Raw genomic sequence first — 20,623 nt, 5'->3', positions numbered from 1 at the left:
ACGCCATGAATATGATAAATGAACTTATATAGAAATTAATTAAATAAGCAAGAATAAGGCCAATTGTTAAACATTTATCAAGACCTCTATGAAAAGATAGTTTTACAATTATATCACATGCATTCATTTATTTATTTTTGCTTCTTGAAATAATTAATATTTGTGTGATGTAACAATATCACTGATACAATATTTTCTACAGTTCCTTTGTGTAATTATTTGGTAAAGTCAATAATTTACATTGCTATAGCTCTTCTAATTCTTAATTGCAAAGATGGGACAATGGCAAACATGTTGCTGATCAAAGAACCCAGAATTTCAGTGACATCTCTGTCTCGTTCCTCTTCTCAACAGATGGATGAACATAGACATAGTCATACATATATATATATCCTACTCATAAGTTTATATGTGGACTTGTGCATAATTTGGTAGTACTTCATTTTAGTTGCCATTTTGAAACTATGATATGCCTAGATTCCACATTATTATTTTAGAGTAGAAATATTAAGAAATGTAGATTTATTTTAAAATTCATTTTTAAAAGTTTTTATGGATGATAAAAAATTAAAATAAGCTTTAATCTCCAAAACTTGTAGAGGTCTTTCATTGAACTATTTCACAATAAATTACTGATAACATTAATTTTAGTTGATTCTACAATTTTATGGGTGGCTGAAAGTCAATAAGAAGGTATTTTTCTCAACAATGTTTTCTTCAAAGCATTTTTCACCTCCCTATTTCTTAAGCTATAGATTAGAGGATTCAACATAGGGATGATAAGTGTATAGAACACAGCTATAATCTTGCTTTTCTCTAGTGAGGAGATGGCCCCAGGTTGAGCATGCATGAAAAACACAGTTCCATAGAATAAACTCACCACTGTGATGTGAGAGCTGCAAGTGGAGAAAGTCTTACTCTTGCCCTTGGTGGAGGGGATCTTTAGTACAGTGAAGAGGATACACCCATAAGAAACCAGAATGACAGTAGTGGTGGTGATGATGATAAAAGCAGACAGAATAAACAACACAATCTTATTCACAAAGGTATCAACACAGGAGATCTTGAGCAGGGCTGCAACATCACAGAAAAAGTGGTCCATTCTGTTTTCCCCACAGAAATGCAAACTGAAGGTAAAAACTGTTTGTATCATGGAATTGATACATCCACAGATGTAGGAGCCAACAACCAAATGAGCACAAGCCTGTTGAAACATATGCATAGCATAGAGGAAAGGTGAGCAAATGGCTGAGAACCGGTCATATGCCATCACAGCCAGAAGGAAACCTTCAGTCCCAACAAAAAGATCAAAGAAAAAGAACTGCATTGCACACCCATTGTAAGAAATTTTCTTTTCCTTGGACAAGAAAGTAGCCAGAGTTTTGGGTGCAATGACTGTAGAGTAGCAAATATCTAAATAGGACAAATTTTGAAGAAAGAAACACATAGATGTATGAAGTCTGGAGTCAATTTTAATGACAATTAACATGCTGATATTTCCCAAAACAGTGATCAGATAGATTATCAAGAACATTAAAAATAAGACAATCTGTACTTCTGGAGATGTCCTGAATCCGACCAGAACAAACTCTGTCGGATTCTCTGAATAATTTCTCTTCAACTCACTCCTCATAGCTGAGACATATCTGAGAAAATAAATGGATTGTTGAGAAGCCTGTGGACAGCCTTGGTCAACTCTTGTTTCCTGGTTTTCCTATTGAAAAAAAATGCTAATACAAATTGAGGGTTTCTTAGCAGCATACATTACAAAATAGTTCGTTTGGAGCACGCAATGTACAGCAAAAGTGAGGTTGTTTAAATTTGTTCTATTTTTTTAGCTTCAGTATGATATAAAAATGTGGATGGGCAAAGGGCTTGTGGGCAGTGGCACTATCCAGTCATTTTATGCCATTTGGGAAGAGTTTTATGACAGCTGGACTGACTAAAACTTTTACTTTTTCTATTTTAGAATAATGTGAAATAATTACCCACACTGTCAATGCATAACAAGTCTTCTTCATTCAAATATGAGATACTAATATTACTTAGTTTGGGGGATTGGTCCCAGTGGGAGGGGGGAGGAGATGAGGAAAGCATGTGGGAGGGTGAATATAGTGCAAATACTGTATACACGTGCATGCAAATGGAAAAATGAGACTAGACCAGGAATGGAGGGGAGGAATAAAGGAGAATGGTGGAGGGGGTGAATTCAAGGATGATACATTTGACATATTGTAAGAACTTTTGTGGATGCCACAATGTACCCCCACTCAGTGCAATAATAAAAATTTAAAATTTAAAAAATAACTAGTTTATAGGATTGTTGTGAGGGTCATATGAAATATGATGAGAACCAATATTTATAATGAATTAAACATCTTAAAGATACAATGTTAGTCAAATAAATTTAAATTTAAGTTCATAAAGTTCATTTAATTTAGAAATCACCCACCACAAGTTCAGCTTGGCTCATTTAAAACATTCTCCTATGTAAAAGACTTTATAGTGCACATGGGATTATAGTTTTGTGAGATGGAATGAAGCTCCAATCTTAAATAAAGTCATTAAAGTGATGTCAGCCTCTTCTCTTGTACACTAGCCATACACTGGTCAACCTCTATCTCCTACTTCACTTACTGATCATCTCTGACTGCTAGTAGCTCCCTTTTGGCAGCCAAATTCCAGCACATCTTTTCTTTTTGCTATCTTAGACATATGAATAATTTACTACATAAAAGCACTATGTTTGAAATATAAGATTAACTTCTGAACATGAAGTGTTTTTCCCTGTATATATTTTAATAAAACATGAGACCATAAGACCAAATAAATAGGACCAAAAAATCTGTATCACAAGGTTCTGATTTAGTTTTATTCTAAATATCAGTTCTTAATATCAAATGCTAAAAAGGCATTCAGATAATATATTCATAATGTGTAAGATATCTGAAAAGTTAAATCCAAGTGGAAATAATAAATATCATGTTATAATTCTTTGTTCAATTGCTGTATTTAATTTCTGAATGAACAATAAAAGTTCCTTCCTTCAACAAACTTATTGTTGTCCTTGAGTTTCCATATTTTTATTTAGAAACTTTCATAAAATTTAAAATAAAACCAGAAGAAATGAAACTGATTTAGCTTCTATTACTATTTTCATGAAGTCAAATGTTCTCTTAGCAAAAATAGGGTGTTTTAATTCACATAAATCTAGTTTTTAATGCATGCTTTCTCTCTGACCAAGTCATCATGATTAAATTGTTTAAATTCCATGAGCCTTTGTTGTATCACCAGCAAAATATGTTTTAGGATATTGACCCAATAGGATGTATATGTATATGTATATGTATAGGAATATGTATAAGAATATGTGTATATATATATATATATATATATGTGTGTGTGTGTGTGTGTGTGTGTATGTGTATGTGTATATGTATATGTGCATTTATAGTTAAATGAAATATGTAGCAAATATAGAGTAAATATATAGCAATATATAATATAACATAGTTAAATATATAGCTAAATGAAATATATAATGACTAGGAAATAGAAAATACTAAAAAATATGATGTATGAAGAATAAACAGAAAAAAGAAATTTCTGCTCAATTAAGGAAAAATATCTCCAGAAAAGATATTATTTTAAAAAATCAAATACCTTATTTGAAATCTAGCTTTTTCCAAAAGAAGCATCATTGAAGAATGCAAAAATCTTTTTATTCTGCTAAAGGAAGCTTTGCAGAAAGTATAATAAATGGCAAAAATACTTCACAGTTCATATAGATTTATTCCAATATCTAAGTACACTCAACAAATACACCTATTTATTTCTGAGTTTCATATGCTTCCACCTCATATCTTACAAAGGTTCTCCACTTTGAACTTCAAGAGAATCTTACTTTTTATTTTATGTAGAAGCAGAACTGAGAATCTCTCCTATAGGACACTTGAAAAATGAAAAGGGCCCTTTTCATTTATTATACTTTCTGCAAAACTTTCCCTATACAATTAAGGTTTTTAATTTAATTTAATTTAAGTGGTTAACCTTTTTTGTTAACCAATAAGTGCTCAAATCTGTAGTCAAAATTCTTCCCAGTCACAAATGAGAGAGGAAGGGTAAAAGACAGGAGTTAAGAAGGTGAATATGGTAGATGTACTCTCTATACAAGAATGAATATAGAATTTTTAAGTCTGCTGAAATCACCATAGAAGAGGAATAAGATAGGAAGAAGAAAAATAGAGGAGATGAACCAATGCAGGTTATAATACATATATACATGGAAACGTCACAAGGAAAACTTCCTGTATATAGTTATATTAAATACACAGAAATGTCTTTTCTTTTTTTTCTTTTTTTTTTTTTACAAAATCTGAGAATAGGAGGGCAAAACAGGTTCTGTCTTGTGGGAGTTGGTGCCAGTGAGTGGGGGAGTAGGAGGGTGAATAGAGTACAAATACTGTGTACACATGTATGTAAATGGAAAAGTGATATCTGTTGAAACTAGTCCAGGAATGGGGGTGGGAGGGATAAAGAAGAATGGTAGAGGGAATTAATGCAATAATGAATTATTTGATATATTATAAGAACTTTTGCAGATGACACAATGTACCCCAGCACAATTTTTTAAAAAAAACCTCTTCCCATAATATACTTGCCAAGATAGCATCTCCTATCAGTTCTTGTGAAATTTTAAAGAGATAATTTCAAAGTTATACAATCTTCTCTTCAGAATAAAAAAGAAAAAAATTCTCTATCTTTTAGTAATGAAACAGCTTGAGTTCAAAATGCATCATGGTTAGAATGGGAAAACATGCCTTGATACTGATCATTTGCACAATTTTAACAAATTTATAAGACTGTGAAAATGCATCTCAGGACAAGGTACATTCAGATTCAATGTAATTGGCAAATATTTTCCATATTACATTTATCCCTTTTCAGAAAGAGGGGTGACATTTACAGGACATATTTTTGGTGAGGTAAAAGAACAAAGCAAGGAAAGGAAAACAAGCTAGACAACTTTATCTTGGTAAAGAGGGAAGCTCACACAATCACAGGTATTTTCAACCAAATTCCCTTGCCCATAACAATATAATGAGAATGAAGCCAACCAACTAGGAAATAGTTTGTATTATTAACATTGTTCTAAATTACTCATTCTGTCCAAAACCTTTGTCTTAGTTGCAGCCAGCAGATGGCCACAAACTGCAGGGAAGTTTATGGCTTGCTTCTGGAGCACAGCCCTACAGAAATCCTACATTGTTTGGCACATCCTAGATTACCCAATTCACTTCATAGTAATAGGGTCATTTTATGAAAAGGATACCTGGGATTCTTTTTATCATGTTTAAGCAAAATTTTAAAATGTTAGGAAATCTCCTTTACTGGTATATAAAAATATAGAATATAGAAAATATTAGGAAATCTACTAATATGACCCACTGAACTAATAGAAAAAGGAGAAAACTCATTGTGTCATGATGCAGAAAAAGCATTTGAAAAAAATCAGAAAAAAGAAGTTGAGGCAAGATGGCAGATTGCTGACATTCCTATAGCCCAGCAACAACCAACCACCCTGACAAAAAGGAAGATCAAAAGACCCCAAAAGGCACACAAGAGGGGGTCCCATAACCAGAGAGAGACAAAGCCCTCTCTGAATCCACAAACAGAAAAACAATTAACCACAGGAAGAATGGGAAGAATAACTCGCAGCTTGACATTCTTGATCCCCCCACCCCTGAAGTTGCCATGTAGCTCAAGGCTTCATTACCCTGTGCTATGTCCCACTCCCAGGCACACACAGGAACTCGGAGCTCCACTCTCTCTCAATACACACCCTGAAATGCCAGGGAAACCAGTGCCCCTGTGTAATCAGGTCCCATGGCTCTTGCTGTTCCAGGATAACAAAAGGCACTCCCTGAAGCCTGTGTCAGCCCCAAAACTCCAACTGCTCCAGGCTTTGCTCTCCTGAGTGAGCATCAGAGCCACAGAACTGTGCAATCTGAGGCCTGTGCAGGAAGTCAGGCCCAGGAACTCCTGCGGCCCACAGCGTTTGTTCACATGCACCTGCAGCAGCCCATATCCCAATGCAAGTAGACCCCAGGGCCTCTGCTGCCTTGTGGACATTAGATGGTTCAAGCCCAATGGCCTTGCTACCCCATGGGTAACCTCAATTTGTTACACAGGGCCAGGAGCCTGCCACCACACACCCAAGTGAACTCCAGGCTCCAGGCCTTGCTATTCTGCTGGTGCCAGGAGGCTTCCCTCCCCACAAAGCACAGAGCCCCAACACTCTCCACTGTCCCTGAGAGCAAGAGAGCCCTCACTCCCCCATCAAAAAGCGAGAATGCTAGATTCCCCACAAAGGGAATAAAAGCTATAAACTGCTACTGTGCAGGCAGCACCAGAAGCCCTGTTCCCCCAAGGTACATGGGAGCCCAGTGCTTCACACGGTACCTTCCTACAGGAAAGCCATGTCTTTCCTGTCCAAGAGCTGGAATCCCAGCTCTTCCACTGAGTAGCAATCTGCTACTCTGCTGGTTCTAGTAGGTCTAACCCCCATAGTGCACAAAGCCCAGCACTCTCCATGGCAACTGCAGGGAGCCCTTGTGCCTCCATCAAAGAACTCCAGCCCCCTCACTGAGAGGAGAAATGTGGTAATTGGCACCAAAACAAAATCCCTCCAAAGGGTAACATATCCAGCATACCCCCTACCTCTGAGGAACACTGCTGGAGCTCCAGGAGGAAAAAAAACCAACTACAGGGATACAAGAGATTAAAAACACAACAAAAAACAATTCCAGAGGCATAAATCTTAACACAGAGTGAAATAGCAAGACAGTCACTCTCCATCTAAAGCCAATTCCACCAGTAAAGATCCAGACACCTGCATAGAGGAAGAGCTATGAAATAAAGAATTCCAAAGGCCAATAGTAAAAAACACTAACAACCTCAAAGAAAAAACACAAAAGTTAGCATTTGACCTCAAAGAGGATATGAATAAACATTAAATGAGCTCAAAGAAAATACAAAGAGATGAATGAAATTAAGAATGCTATCCAGTATATGAAAGAGGAAATCAATAATGGTATGGAAACCCTAAAAAATAATTAATCCAAAATAAACAATTCAATATCACAAATAAATATCACAGTTGAAAGCTTGGCCAGTAGAGTGGAGTAAGTTGAAAATAGAGTATCAGAAACAGAAGACAAAGTAGAAGAATTAGACCAAACAGTAAAAGATCATGAAAGAATGCTAAGAAAATATGAATGGAACATGCAAGGTACCCGGGACACCATGAAAAGACCAAACTTATGAATCATGGATGTAGAAGAAAAAGAGGAGATACAATCTAAATCCATTGACAATCTATTCAATAGAATAATAGCAGAGAACCTCCCTAAGCTCAAGAAAGAGAGAGTCACCAACGTGCAGGAAGCTTATAGAACACCAAACCTTCAGGACCAAAAGAGAAACACCTGCAGACACATTATAATCAAAACACTCAGCACACACAACAAAGATTCTGAAAACTGCAAAAGAGAAAATACATGTCACATATAAAGGCAATCCCATTAGAATAACAGCAGATTTCTCAACTCAAACTCTAAATTCAAGAAGATCATGGAAAGACAAAATTCAGGCCCTGAAAGAAGGCAACTGTCAACCTAGACTAGTCTACCCAGCAAAACTATTCTTCCTAATTGAAGGAGGAAAAGCTAAAGGAGACAGCACTACAGAAATTACTTAAAGGACTTTTACATATAGAAGAAACTAGAGTGAGACAGGTAGACTCACGAAAAAATAAACCCTTTTGAGGGCTTATTTCCTCAAACAACAGGGAAATAAAACAAAAGGGAAACAAAACAACGGGCACCTCTCAATATTAATAATGAATGGAAATGGCCTCAATGCCCCAATCAAGACACATAGAATAGCAAATTGGATTAAAAAACAGACCCAACCATATGCTGCTTACAAGAAACTCACCTAACTGAAAAAAATAAATACTGGCTTAGAGTCAAAGGGTGGAAAAAAGTTTTGCAAGCAAATGGACCCCACAAACAAGCAGGAGTAGCTGTACTCATATCTGACAAAGGAGAGTTCAGACTAAAATCAACCAGAAGAGACAATGAAGGTCAATTTATATTAAAGAAAATAATAATTCATCAAGAGGAGATATCAATCCTTAACATACATTGTCCAAACACAGGTCACCCAACTACATTTAAAAAAAAAAAACTCTAATGGCCCTAAGAGCACAAATAGATGCTAACATAGTGATAACGGGAGACCCAAATAGCCTACTGTCACCAACAGATAGGTCATCAAGACAAAAGATCAACTAAGAAACTTCAGAGCTACTCTACACATTAGACCAAATAGATGTGGTTGATACATACAGAGTATTTCACCCAATATGGAGATTCCTCAAAAAACTACGGAGATAGAACTGCCATATGATCCAGTGATCCCACTTCTGGGCAACTATACAAAAGAATGTAAAACAGTACACAGTAGAGACACCTGTACACTGATGTTCATCACAGTGCTATTCACAGTAACCAAGCTCTGGAAACAACTGAGATGCCCTACAACTGATGAATGGATCATGAAATTGTGGTACATATACACAATGGAATATTACTCAGTCACAAGGAGTAATGATTTGGGATTTGAAGGTAAATGGATACAATTGGAGAACATTATATTAAGTGAAGTTAGCCGGGATCAGAAAAACAAAAGATGCATATTTTCTTTCATACATGGAAGATAGATCCAAAGATAAATATATAACAAAAACAAGTATGATTATATAGAAACTCAGGTGTAGAACATGTTTGTAACAGTGGAACTACTCTATGGAATTTAGGGAATGAGAGAAAGGAAAAGAGAATGATAGAGCATCAGTAATATTGCCTACCATAAGTTGTGAAGTTACAAAGATGTGTATTTGAAAGCTGTTGAAAAACAGGGGGTAGGAGATAAAGGGGTAAGGGAGAGTACTCAAAGGGATTGAATGGACAAAAGTAAAGCACACCCACAAAGAGCACACATTGAGACACTCCTTTGAATGTCAACTCAAATATTAGTAATGAAAAACAGGATGATAAAATAAGCACAGTGTATGTGTTGGGGGGATACTAGTGGGAGGGATGAGGGCGAAGAAAGGAGATAAAGGTGATGGTATGTGGTTGATGGACTTCACATACATATATGAAACAGAACCAATTGCTTTAAGTGAGGTGGGGAGGGCTTGATGGGGAGAGATGATGGGGTAATGTAAATAATGTGCAATATAAACCTGATCAGAATTGTAACTGTGAATCCTCTCCCCCCACACAATGAATATATCCTAATAAAATATTTATAATAAAAAAATCAGGAAAATGAAGTTAAGCCCATAAGGAGATGACCCAATGTCATGACCATGATGGCAATAAGTTTTTGTGGTGGTATGCGGTTTTGGAATAAGGGTTTCATGCTTTAGTTATACCGCCATCCCTTTTTGCTCTGGCTATTTTGGAGCAAGGGTCTTTCTTTTTGCCCAGGCTTGCCTGGACCAAGATCCTCCTGCTTTATGCTTCCCACAATGACTGGTAGCACAGATGTGTGCCACCACACCTATCTTTTTCTGTTGAGATAGAGTATCACAAACATTTTCCTGGGCTGTCCTGGATCCACGATTCTCCCAATGTCAGCCTATTGCTTAACTGGGATGGCAGGCACACAGCACTGAGTCAAGCTACTGGTTGAGATGGGGTCTCATGGACTTTTTAACCTTACTGTTCTGAAGCACAGTTCTCCCATTCTCAGCCTCCCAAGTAGCTAGGATTATATGTGTGAGCCACCAGAGCCCAGTTATGTGTAAAACTTTTAAAAGCATAAGTATTAGCTCTTTATAAGAATGTAAATTAATTTGACATAGCATATGAACAGAAAATAATTTTGAACGACTCATTATAAATTATCTATCATTATCTTCAAAGTTGAGATATACCATGTGATTCAACATTTTCACTTATATATTACATTGTCATTTTTAACAAACTATTGTTCATTTTACATTTTCCTCTTAGGGCAATCATCATGCACTCTTGAGGTGCATGTTTCCACTGGGAAAGGATGCTTGTTCATAAGTTTTCCCAATGTAAGTACTAAATTTGAAATCAGTTCTTCTTTCTTTGTATTAATACTCAAAACTTGCCACTTTCTCCTTGGGATACAAGGGGAAAATAGCTGAGTGTACAGCTATTTTATGAACTCAGGACCTTGTGCTTGCTAGGCACTCTGTCACTTGAGCTGCACTGCCAACCCCTTTTTTGGTTTAGTTATTTTTCAGATAGGCTCTCATAATTTTGCCCATGCTGGCCTCAGATGGCAGTCCTTCTATCTACAGCTTCCCAAGTAGCTAGTACCTCAGGCATGAGCCACAATACCCAGTTAACTGACTGAGAGGATGATCTCACTAACTTCTTTCCTTAGGCTGACCTTGAACCATATCCTCTAGATTTCTGCCTCTAAGTATCTAGGATTACAAGTATGAGCTCAGGCTAGGTATTCAGCTATTGTATGTTGGGGCATTAATGCTATCATATCACTGTTTTCTGACTCACATATTGCCTTTGAGAACTCAGCCATCAGTATAAGTTTTACTTCAAAAGTAAACTTATTTATCTTCATTTATGTTTTCTAACTTTGCCTTTGGTATAATACATTTACATTAAGTTATGGTATATATGTGTATATCCTTATTGGATGTTTGAATTTGGGATAATTTCATCAACCTATCCTTTCTTCAATTTTGTCATTTCAGTTGGACATTCACACTGGCATTATGTCTGATTTTGATCTCATGTCATCTATCTCTTCCTCTCCTTTTTCTGGGTTTCTGCAAATATCCTTATTCTTTCTTTAGTTATGTCTCATCTGTATTTAATTTTTCAACTTTAAATTAAACTTTTAGTTCTAATGTTGCATCCAACTGAAGGATGGCACCAGTCAGAAAAGAAAAATCCATTTTGTTCTCTCTGACTCTATTTTTGCTTCTTCATTTGTTTCCCCTTGAGTCCCTCTTCTGTAGCCACTCTGGAATCCAGAAAAACAGGAATAATAGAAAGGATCTTGTTAAAAGAATCAAAACTGGGCTGGCAGAGTGGCTGAAGCAATAAGAGCACCTAGCTCAAATCCCAGTAACACCAAAAAAAAATGTTAAAAACAGTCAAAATTACCCATAAGGAACGGCAGAGCTTCAAAGAACAGACTACCTCTTAAATAAGGAAAATTAACTATAATGATGAGTCTGTATCCCAGAGGAAGAGTAATCATCTCATGGGAACCAGATTCCTCCCTTCAAGTGATGTTAGTGATAACAACTTCTCCAGAATCCCTGCAGAGCCAGAACAGAGTTAATGATCTATCAGATCACTGACCTGACAAGATTATCATTCATTTCCAGTAATTCAAACCTTTCCTTTGAATCCATTTTCTATAAAACATCCAGGTTCCTATAAACCCTGTGAAAATGACTTTGATTACAGAATCCCTTTTTCTGCCTTCTTGGTGTGGCTGTTTTGTTAAATCTCTTTCTTCTGAAGTTCACTATTGCTCACTTCCTGGATTGGCATATTGGGATGGGTGGTCAAACCTAGTGTATTTGGAACTCCTGGAGCCAGAACTTTTCACCCAAAAAGTCCAGTTACGTAACTTTACAAATCCTTTTAATTTCTAAAAATTCTATTTATTTTCTCTCACATCATATTTTATAGTCTGTTTTTGAACTTAATATTTTTAAAGGACTGAAAAAATTTTTAAATGAGTCTAAAACATCTATAAGCATTAAGACTCAGTGTAGAATAAGACAACAAGTTTTTTTATAATGATTCAGAAGAGCGGCTTTTAAAGCTTCCCAACCCAAAGAAATGGTAAATGTTTAAAAAGAGAAAAATCTAATTGCCCTGATTTGACCATTACACATTACTAAAATGTATCAAATTGTCACACTATACTCAATAACAAGTACAATGATTATGTGTCAATTTGTAAAACCTAAAAATAAAATTAAAAATACATATTATACTCTAATCCATAAATATATATGATGTATCTATTAAGTACATAAACAAATCAAAAGAGCAGAACTAGATAGAATATGTAGGATCTAGTATGTATGAAAATGTAATACATGATCACACAATAAAGTTTATAAACCTACAATGATAATTATTATGTATTAAGTTTTTATATTGTAACTTGGACATTGATTGATATTTACTGTGAAGACCAGTGATTTCTTCATCCTGCTTCTGCGTGGAGGTCTATGAATTATCTGTGAGACTTATTTGCCTAAAGTTACAATAAAAACTGAAAGCATGGCAGAACTTAATTTTAATTATCTGGAATCAAGTGTCAAATCAAACTACTGCATTTAGTAAAGTCATGAAGTCTGTGGAGTCCAGGATATCCTCTTCTGTCTAAATTCAGTCATTAATACCAGATAAGAAAATATTTAAAAACCCTGTGAGACTGAGATTGTTTGCAATCCACATTTACCAGAAGAGAAATGAAAGCTCTCTCTTTTCTGGTCTGACACCAGTGTATCAGAAGAGTGGCAGAGACCCTGAGAAAAATTTTAAAGCAAGTGACCCAGTCTCAGAAATACATCTGACCACTTTAGCTTCCTTGATTCCTGTTTTGTGCTCATCTCTAAAGAAGCAAAATAAATGTTAAGAAAGTAGGACAAAAACTCTCATCTCTTCCCTGTATTTTAGAAAAATCAGCAAATGATGGAAAAGAAATTGAGTCAGAGTCTCAATCTAGACTATGTAGGAAAAATAAACATATAAAAGTAAATTTAAATAAGTATATATAACTGGTAACATAATTATCTGATTTTGAGAAAGTATATGTAATAATTTTTGAAAATCAAAAAATTTACATATGTAAGTATTATACTGATTTATACAAAAGTTAATTAAATTGTTAAAAGAAAATAGAGATTATACCAGTAATGACAGAAGAGTCAAATTTGTTATGTTCCAGAGCTTATGCCATGCTTACAACTGCATTCAAGAATGATTGCTTCTAGGCTGTGTAATTACATTTTTAGTCTGATCCTTTTAGAAGAATTTGGATAATTAAAATTTTGTAGCTATATATGCATTTGGCTCTACAAAGTTGTCTCAGCTGCTGGTTCTTCAATTTCTTCATTTAAAAATTGTGATAAAAGCAATCTATGGATATATTATGTGATCCTTATATATCAATTTTTATTTTATAATTGAATATTTTATATTCAGAGCAGAATGAGGAAATAAAACAGCAGAATGTTACAATCACAATTTTTATGTGAAGAATTGCTCCTTGACTGATATACCATGGGTTCCTTTTTTACAGATAAGGAAATTTAGTTTGATGGTCCAAATTACAAGAATGTAAACCTAGATCCCTGGGAAACAGTAAGCCTTTGAGTCAAAAGCATTCTATACAATCATCACCACTCCATTGTGCCACCAAGGCAATTTGTCTCACTTTGTAAATAAGTTAATGAGTAATACACACAGATATGATATTATTTTAATGATCATATAGGAATAACAAATATTTACTTCTTAAAGTAAAATGAAAATGATAATGTAATTAATTTAACATTAAATGATAACAAACATATATTCTCTAGGCAAAGAAAATAATGATGCATGTATATATATTATTAGAAACATTATTTATAAAGCTTAGACAATGGTATGTTGCCACATATAAAATCGTCTTTCACATCCAATAATTTTATAGCAAGTTTCCTTAGAAATCAAACTGGCCAGTACATAATAGTTTCATAAACATCACCAAAAGGATGACTTCTCAGATAATAATCTTTTCACAGCATCTTTCACATCTCTGTTTCTCAGACTGTATATTAGAGGGTTCAGCATTGGTATTATAAGAGTGTAGAACACAGCTACAATCTTGCTTTGCTCTGGTGCAGACATGGCCCCAGGCTGGGCATACATGAAGAACATAGTTCCATAGAATAAACTCACAGCTGCTATATGGGAGCCACAGGTAGAGAAAGTCTTTCTCCTGCCATGGGTGGAGGGAATCTTTAGAACAGTAGAGAGGATATACCCATAAGAAACTAGAATGACAGTGGAGGTAGTAATAATGATGAGAGCAGAGAGAATAAACAGCACAATCTCATTGGCAAATGTGTCAGCACAGGAGATCTTGTTCAAGGCTGAGACATCACAGAAAAAATGGTCCAGTCTGTTTTCTCCATAGAAACACAAATTGATAGTAAAACCTGTATGTACTGCAGAATTAATGCATCCACAGATATAGGACCCAGTTACCAACTGAACACAGACTTTGTGTGACATCTGCACAGGGTAAAGGAGAGGGGAGCAAATGGCTGAGAACCGATCAAATGCCATCACAGACAGAAGAAAGGCTTCAACAGTAACACACAAGGCAAAGAAGAAAAGTTGGACCAAACAGTCATTGTATAAAATTTTCTTTTCAGTGCTCAAGAAATTAGCTAACATTTTTGGAGCAATGACTGTGGAATAGCAGAGATCTAAATAGGACAAATTTCTAAGGAAAAATACATAGGTGTTTCCAGTCTGAAGTCCATCTTAGTGACAGTTATCATGCTGATGTTCCCCACGACAATGACTGTGTAGATGATCAAGAACACTAAGAACAAGAGGATCTGTAGCTTTGGAGAGGTTCTAAGCCCCAGCAGAAAGAAATCAGTCACCTCAGTAATTCTTATTCAGCTCTCTCCTCATAGCAGGTATATAGGTAGACCTGGAGGGACAATAAAATTGAAAGAAATGAGTCATCAGAATACTTGTTTATGATGAAATGCCTGTCAAATTAGCGTAGAATAAAATTTATTATATCTATAATAAATTATTTATATTGACCCAATATTTTATAAGACACTAGTAAACATACTGTGTGTGTTACTATATTTAAAATTTCTCCTAGTGATAAATTCAATCTGATTGGTAAACCTTTTCAGTGATATTCACCTGCAAGGAATACAGAGTGTCTTAAGTGTGCTTTTGGGAAATGGAGATTCCAGCAAAATGTCTGGAGTCAGGAGAATTTTTTATTTAATTTTATCATCAGTTGAGTGCTATTTAAAGTTTCCTTCCTAAGTGGAATATATTTTACAAAGACATTATAACATACCCCACATCATATAATGTATGAAGGTATAGTATATTCTAGAATTGTACAATGAAAATAGAGTTCAAATGGGTCTCATTTAATTTTTAATCATTACTTAGTTTTCATTTACTATAGAAAAATAACTTATAGCATTATGTCTATCTTTCTTACGTGAGAAGGAAGCCTTACAATAACATATAGCATTATGTGTGTCTTTCTGCATGAGAAGAAAGCCTTCATGTAAGGAAGTCCTTCCTTCCTTGCTCTCTTCCTTCCTCTCTTCCTTCTTTCTTTCCTTCTTCCTTCTTTCCTTTCTTCCTCCTTTGACTCTTTCTTGAGTATAGAAATGTTTGTGGAGATTTCTAAGATCTTAGGCAAAGATGTTGTTTTTTTCCTAGAAAGAAATCTAATTATAAATGCAAAGACACATGCATATGGAAGATTGAAGACACACAGTACAATTTAAAGATCACTGTAAATGAAAATGAGAGGGAGCAATATTTACACAACCTTCAACTTCTTTATTTAGACTTACCCTATTGTGACTATGAAATATTCTAAAATAAAACACAGGGGAGAAATTTTTATTTTAATTTTATGATTTAGAAACCAAGACAATAAAACAGATCTAATTGACTTACTTAGAGTAATAAGATTAAGCAACATACTAGCTAACTATACAACTATATATCATAAAATGGAAAAGAAAATATAAAAAATAAATTCAATTATTTATACTCTACTGAAATGTTTTAACTATAAAAGTATGTAAATTTACAACATTTATACAAATAGTATTATAGTAAATTCATGAAATTATAAATAAATAATTATAAAATGTGTTATGTTCATTGTCATTGCTATGGTTTCTCTCTCTCTCTCTCGGTCTCTCTCTCTCTCTGTCTCTCTTTCTCTCTGTCATCGTACTAGGTTTTTGAACTTAGGGTCTTGTTCTACCACATGAGTCAAACACCCATGCCTTTTTACTTTAGTTATTTTTATGTAAGGACTTGTTTTTGCTGGAGGTAAACTCAGTCTGTAATATTCTTATATATGCTTCCACATAGCTTACAGGAATTACAGGTGCATGCCACCCCATAAAGATTACTGATTGAGATGGGATCTTGCAAAATATTTTCCTAGGCTGTCTTGGAACTGTGATCCTCCTGATCTCTGCCTCCTGAGAAGCTGGGATTATAGGCATAAACCACTGTGCCCAGCCCCTTTACACTTCTTTCTTTTAGATAGCTTTTGTTACATTTCTTACCTTTGCTTCAATATTTCTGTTGTTAATATAAAATATAAATTCAAATTTTAGTTAATGGTCCCTGCCAGAAGTTACTTTTACTATCTTTCTGCCTTCTAATAGTAGCCAGTCAATATTTCTGTCAACATTTTTTGCCACAGAGTTGACTAGTGCAAGAAAGAGAGAGAATGATAAATGAGTTATTTTCAAGAACAATTATTTTTCACGCTAGTAAGCACCATACCATACTTAAATTCAATTATATTCATGAAGAGTCAAAATATGAAAAGAAACAAACCTTTGTTTATTGGGAAGTTTTTCCACAACAGATTGTATTACCTTCCTTCCAGATGGTGACTCAAATTTGCTAACATGAACAAATACCAACAGAATTATAGCTCATCTGTTAATATTATTGCTGTACTTTGGTTTCCCTTAGTATTTCATTGATTTACCTAACAAACAGACCTGAGATGAATCCTGAGAGAAATTCTCTCATGGGGAGGAAAACAAAAATGGTGGGCATTCTCTTTACAAGGTAAGGTTGTCACTGAGGATTAAAAGTTTCTCTCATCAATAAGATACTTTGTGTCATAATGCAAAAAAGAAAACTAAATAGAGAAATTGTTGACTGGTAAATGTGTAAGCTCTTTGGAAAGTTAAAAAAGTTCTCTAGAGTACTAGAGAGTTAATGTTCTTTATAAAACAAACTAATAAGCAGACACTGTTGAATGATTAGTATCTGAACCTTTTATATTCATGATTTACACAGAGCAATATTAAGCAATTTCATTTGAATGATTTATACTCTTCAATTTTACTCATTTTTACCTGTACTGTAAATCTACTACACTGGTATTAATCAGAGGAAAATGTATACAGAGAATAAGCAATATTCAATGGTAGCACTGGAGTAAAATAAGGTGGATATTGATGTAGCATAGACAATAGCAAGAGTGGACAATCATCTTTGAAATTAAGTATGGGAAGAAGTGGTGTTAAGTTTCCAGACATCTGGGAGTTTCTGGAAACACAGAGCCAGAGGGCAGGAAGTTCTGAATAAATAAATAAAACAAAAAATTCATGAGTATGATTGAGCATTGGATACTTTCAGATATAGTAAATTTACTCATTCACATGTTAAAACAATGCTATGCAAAATTTCTTATTTCCTATGACAAATTATTTAAAAATGTCTGTTGCAGGACAAAACAATAAATAACAAGTAGTTCACAAGTATACAATACTATCTAAAACTTCTATATCTGCCATGTATAAGTCAAAGTGAAAAGTCATGCTTTTGTCTCAATTTGAAAACTTTCTATATAATATATCTATCCAAAATATAGACATATTTTAGAATTCTGTTTTAATAAATACATTAATTTTTGATAAATCAGTTTGTGTCACTTTAAATGTTCACCTAGGGATAAATGTAGACACTTAAGTTTTTACAGACTATCTGATTTAGTAATGCATTTTCACTTAATTACAGAAACATTGCAACCTTGTAGGTGCTTTGACCACATTACTTTTTGTTCAGTCTTCTAACATGTTAGTAGTGGTTCCATTGTCATTTGCCCCTATATTTCTGAGAATTCCAGTTATTTCACTTGTGTTAATTAATACATATTTTGACATTTTTCTCTAGTTTCCTTCAAGAATTTTCTTTTTTCTTCATTAATTAAACTAACATGGGTGTGACCATGAGACATCCCATCATTTCCATTGTATTTAAGTTAAACACTTAAGTGGAATCAATTAGTATACTACCTGATACAATATGCCACTAGCAAAAATGATGACAGCATAAAAATAACATAAATTCCAAACTTTACACTATTTCAAGACATTTTTGTCCAACATTTAGACCCTAATACTATCATGTTAAAATTCTGGATATATGCACTGAAAGAAATAATTTAAATCATAAAAATATATTTTGTATTTAACCACAAATTAAACATCTTCAATTCCTTTCATCCATTTTGTATAGAGTAAACCAGCTTCATGTGATATAAGTTCTCATTATTCTGAGGAAATTCTTTAATGTTTCATAGTCTATTGTAATGGTGACAGACACATACTGAAAAGACAAAATAAAGTTGTTTCCGTTAGGTAGAAGACTTAAAACTATAATGAAGAGATACACTTCAACCTTAGAAAAATCACCTAAGAAAACCAACAACAAGGAGGGAAAATTTAATTTTGCTCACTGTTTCAGAGGTTTTGGTCCATGGTTGCTTGGCTTCTCTGCTTCTGGGCCTGTAAGGAAGGAGAGTATCATGGTGGAGAGCTTGTGATGGAGCAGAGATGCTCACCTCATGGCAGCCAGGAAGCAAAAAGACAGAAAGGGACTGGGAACAGCACATGTCTTTCCCGGGCATACCCCCAGTAACCTGCTTCTTCAATTATGTCCCGCTTCCCAATAATGCCATAATATTCTCAGTCCTTTAAGAATTTCAATCATGATCTGATTGGATCCGCCAATTGTGGGCAGTCTTCAGAAATATGAGCCTATTTGAAGACAATGTGTACCCAAACCATAATATCTCAAAAAAAGGTCTAACAAGTATGGTATCTTTTAATTAATCAAATACTAGTGGAAATGAAATATTCATACGGAGGCAATAAAATTAATGGTGTTAACCCAAGAAAATCAATATACACTTGAAAATAGTCTATTTTTCTAAGCTTAAAGTTTTATTCTAACTTGCCAATTTTTAATTATAATTTCCCATTAATAAGCTCTGTGTTTTCTCTATTTTCAAAGATTGCTGCAGTAATAAAAATTAAATAGATCAAAGTAGAACAAGGTAAAATTCAAAAGTATTTGCTACTGTCCTGTAATGAATCAAACACAGACTTGGTTATTATAGTACAATGACAATCATTATCATTGAAGGATTGTCCTTAATATATTTATTTTATTAGGTATATAGGTAAAATATATCGTGTGTTATTTTAAATAGTGATAATTTCACTATAATCATAGTAGAAATTCAGACTTTAGCTAGAATGATACATAAAAAAATGCTACTTTCTTGATAAAATCCCTGGAAAAACATGATTTAAAGTAAAAAAAAAAGAACTTCTTTCAGTGCTTGATAAACATACAACCTCAGAGCCCAAGAGATAAGTAATCCAAATTCATGTTTCTTCATATGCAAATTGTTTTATGTGCAATATTTAATTAATCTATAAATTTATATTTCTACTCTTAAAATATTAATGCTATTAGAATTCAAGCCAAGAGATCAAGGCTTAATTTGTCTTGTGCCTCTCATCGGGTTCTTTCCATGAGTTACAGAGGAACAAGCAATCACTCAGAAATGACTGGTTTCGTTCTTGTAGGCTTCAAAAGGCGCCTTGAGCACCATCTTCTCGTCTTCCTGCTATTTCTGCTTATCTATGCCATGATCCTTTGGAGAATATTGAGATGATGACTGTTACTGTGACTGATCCCCGACTAAACACACCAATGTACTTTTTCCTAAGCAATCTTTCCTTTATTGATTTCTTCTATTCCTCAATCATTTATCCAAGGATATTACCAACTTCTGGTCAAAGAGCAAGTCCATTTCCTCTGCAGTCTGTGTGGCCCAGTTCTTTCTCTTTGCACTTTTCATTGTCACTGAGGGATTTCTCCTGACAGCCATGGCTTATGACTGCTTCATTGCCATCTGCAATCCACTTGTTTAGATGTCTACACTCAGCTGGTAGCAGGCTCCTATTTTTGTGGCTGTATCAGTTCAGTTTTTCAGACCAGCCTGACATTTACTCTATCCTTTTGTGCTTCTTGGGCTTGGGCATTGACCATTTTACTATAACTGTCCACTTCAGAGATTACCTTGTTCTGATGTGTTTATCCATAAAATGGTATCTTTTTCCTCACCTGGATTCATTATCTTGCCTATGATGTGCACTGTGTCCACAGTACTAAATATATACTCCACTGAAGGATGTAAAGAAAGTCTTTATTTGCAGTTCTCACCTAAGATTTGTAAGTATACTGTATGGTGCTCTCATTTGATGTACATTATCACTGACAAATTTTTCTGAACTGAGCAAAGTGGCCTCCTAGTGCAACTTCCTGTTATACCTTTTCACTCACATCCTTTTATTTATTATCTGAAAATGAAGATGTCAAAGAGACTCTAAGTCTTTACTTTTCTTCTGTCTACTCTATTTTGC

General features: G+C 34.5%; 1 protein-coding gene and 1 pseudogene across 1 annotated transcript; both read right to left on the bottom strand.

The window, feature by feature from the left end:
- Window positions 1-682: 682 nt before the first annotated feature.
- On the bottom strand, window positions 683-1,633 carry LOC141425530 (olfactory receptor 9S13-like). The gene has a single exon (XM_074081763.1). It carries the CDS (start codon window positions 1,631-1,633, stop codon window positions 683-685), a length of 951 nt encoding a protein of 316 aa, XP_073937864.1.
- Window positions 1,634-13,850: 12,217 nt separating this feature from the next.
- LOC141425939 (olfactory receptor 9S13-like) lies at window positions 13,851-14,795 on the bottom strand (annotated as a pseudogene).
- Between the last annotated feature and the right edge of the window lie 5,828 nt (window positions 14,796-20,623).

The sequence above is a fragment of the Castor canadensis genome, chromosome 8 (assembly GCF_047511655.1).
Source record: "Castor canadensis chromosome 8, mCasCan1.hap1v2, whole genome shotgun sequence".
Classification (NCBI taxonomy): domain Eukaryota; kingdom Metazoa; phylum Chordata; class Mammalia; order Rodentia; family Castoridae; genus Castor; species Castor canadensis.
The sequence above is the reverse complement of the archived record's forward strand: the minus strand, read 5'-3'. Positions and strand labels throughout refer to the sequence as shown.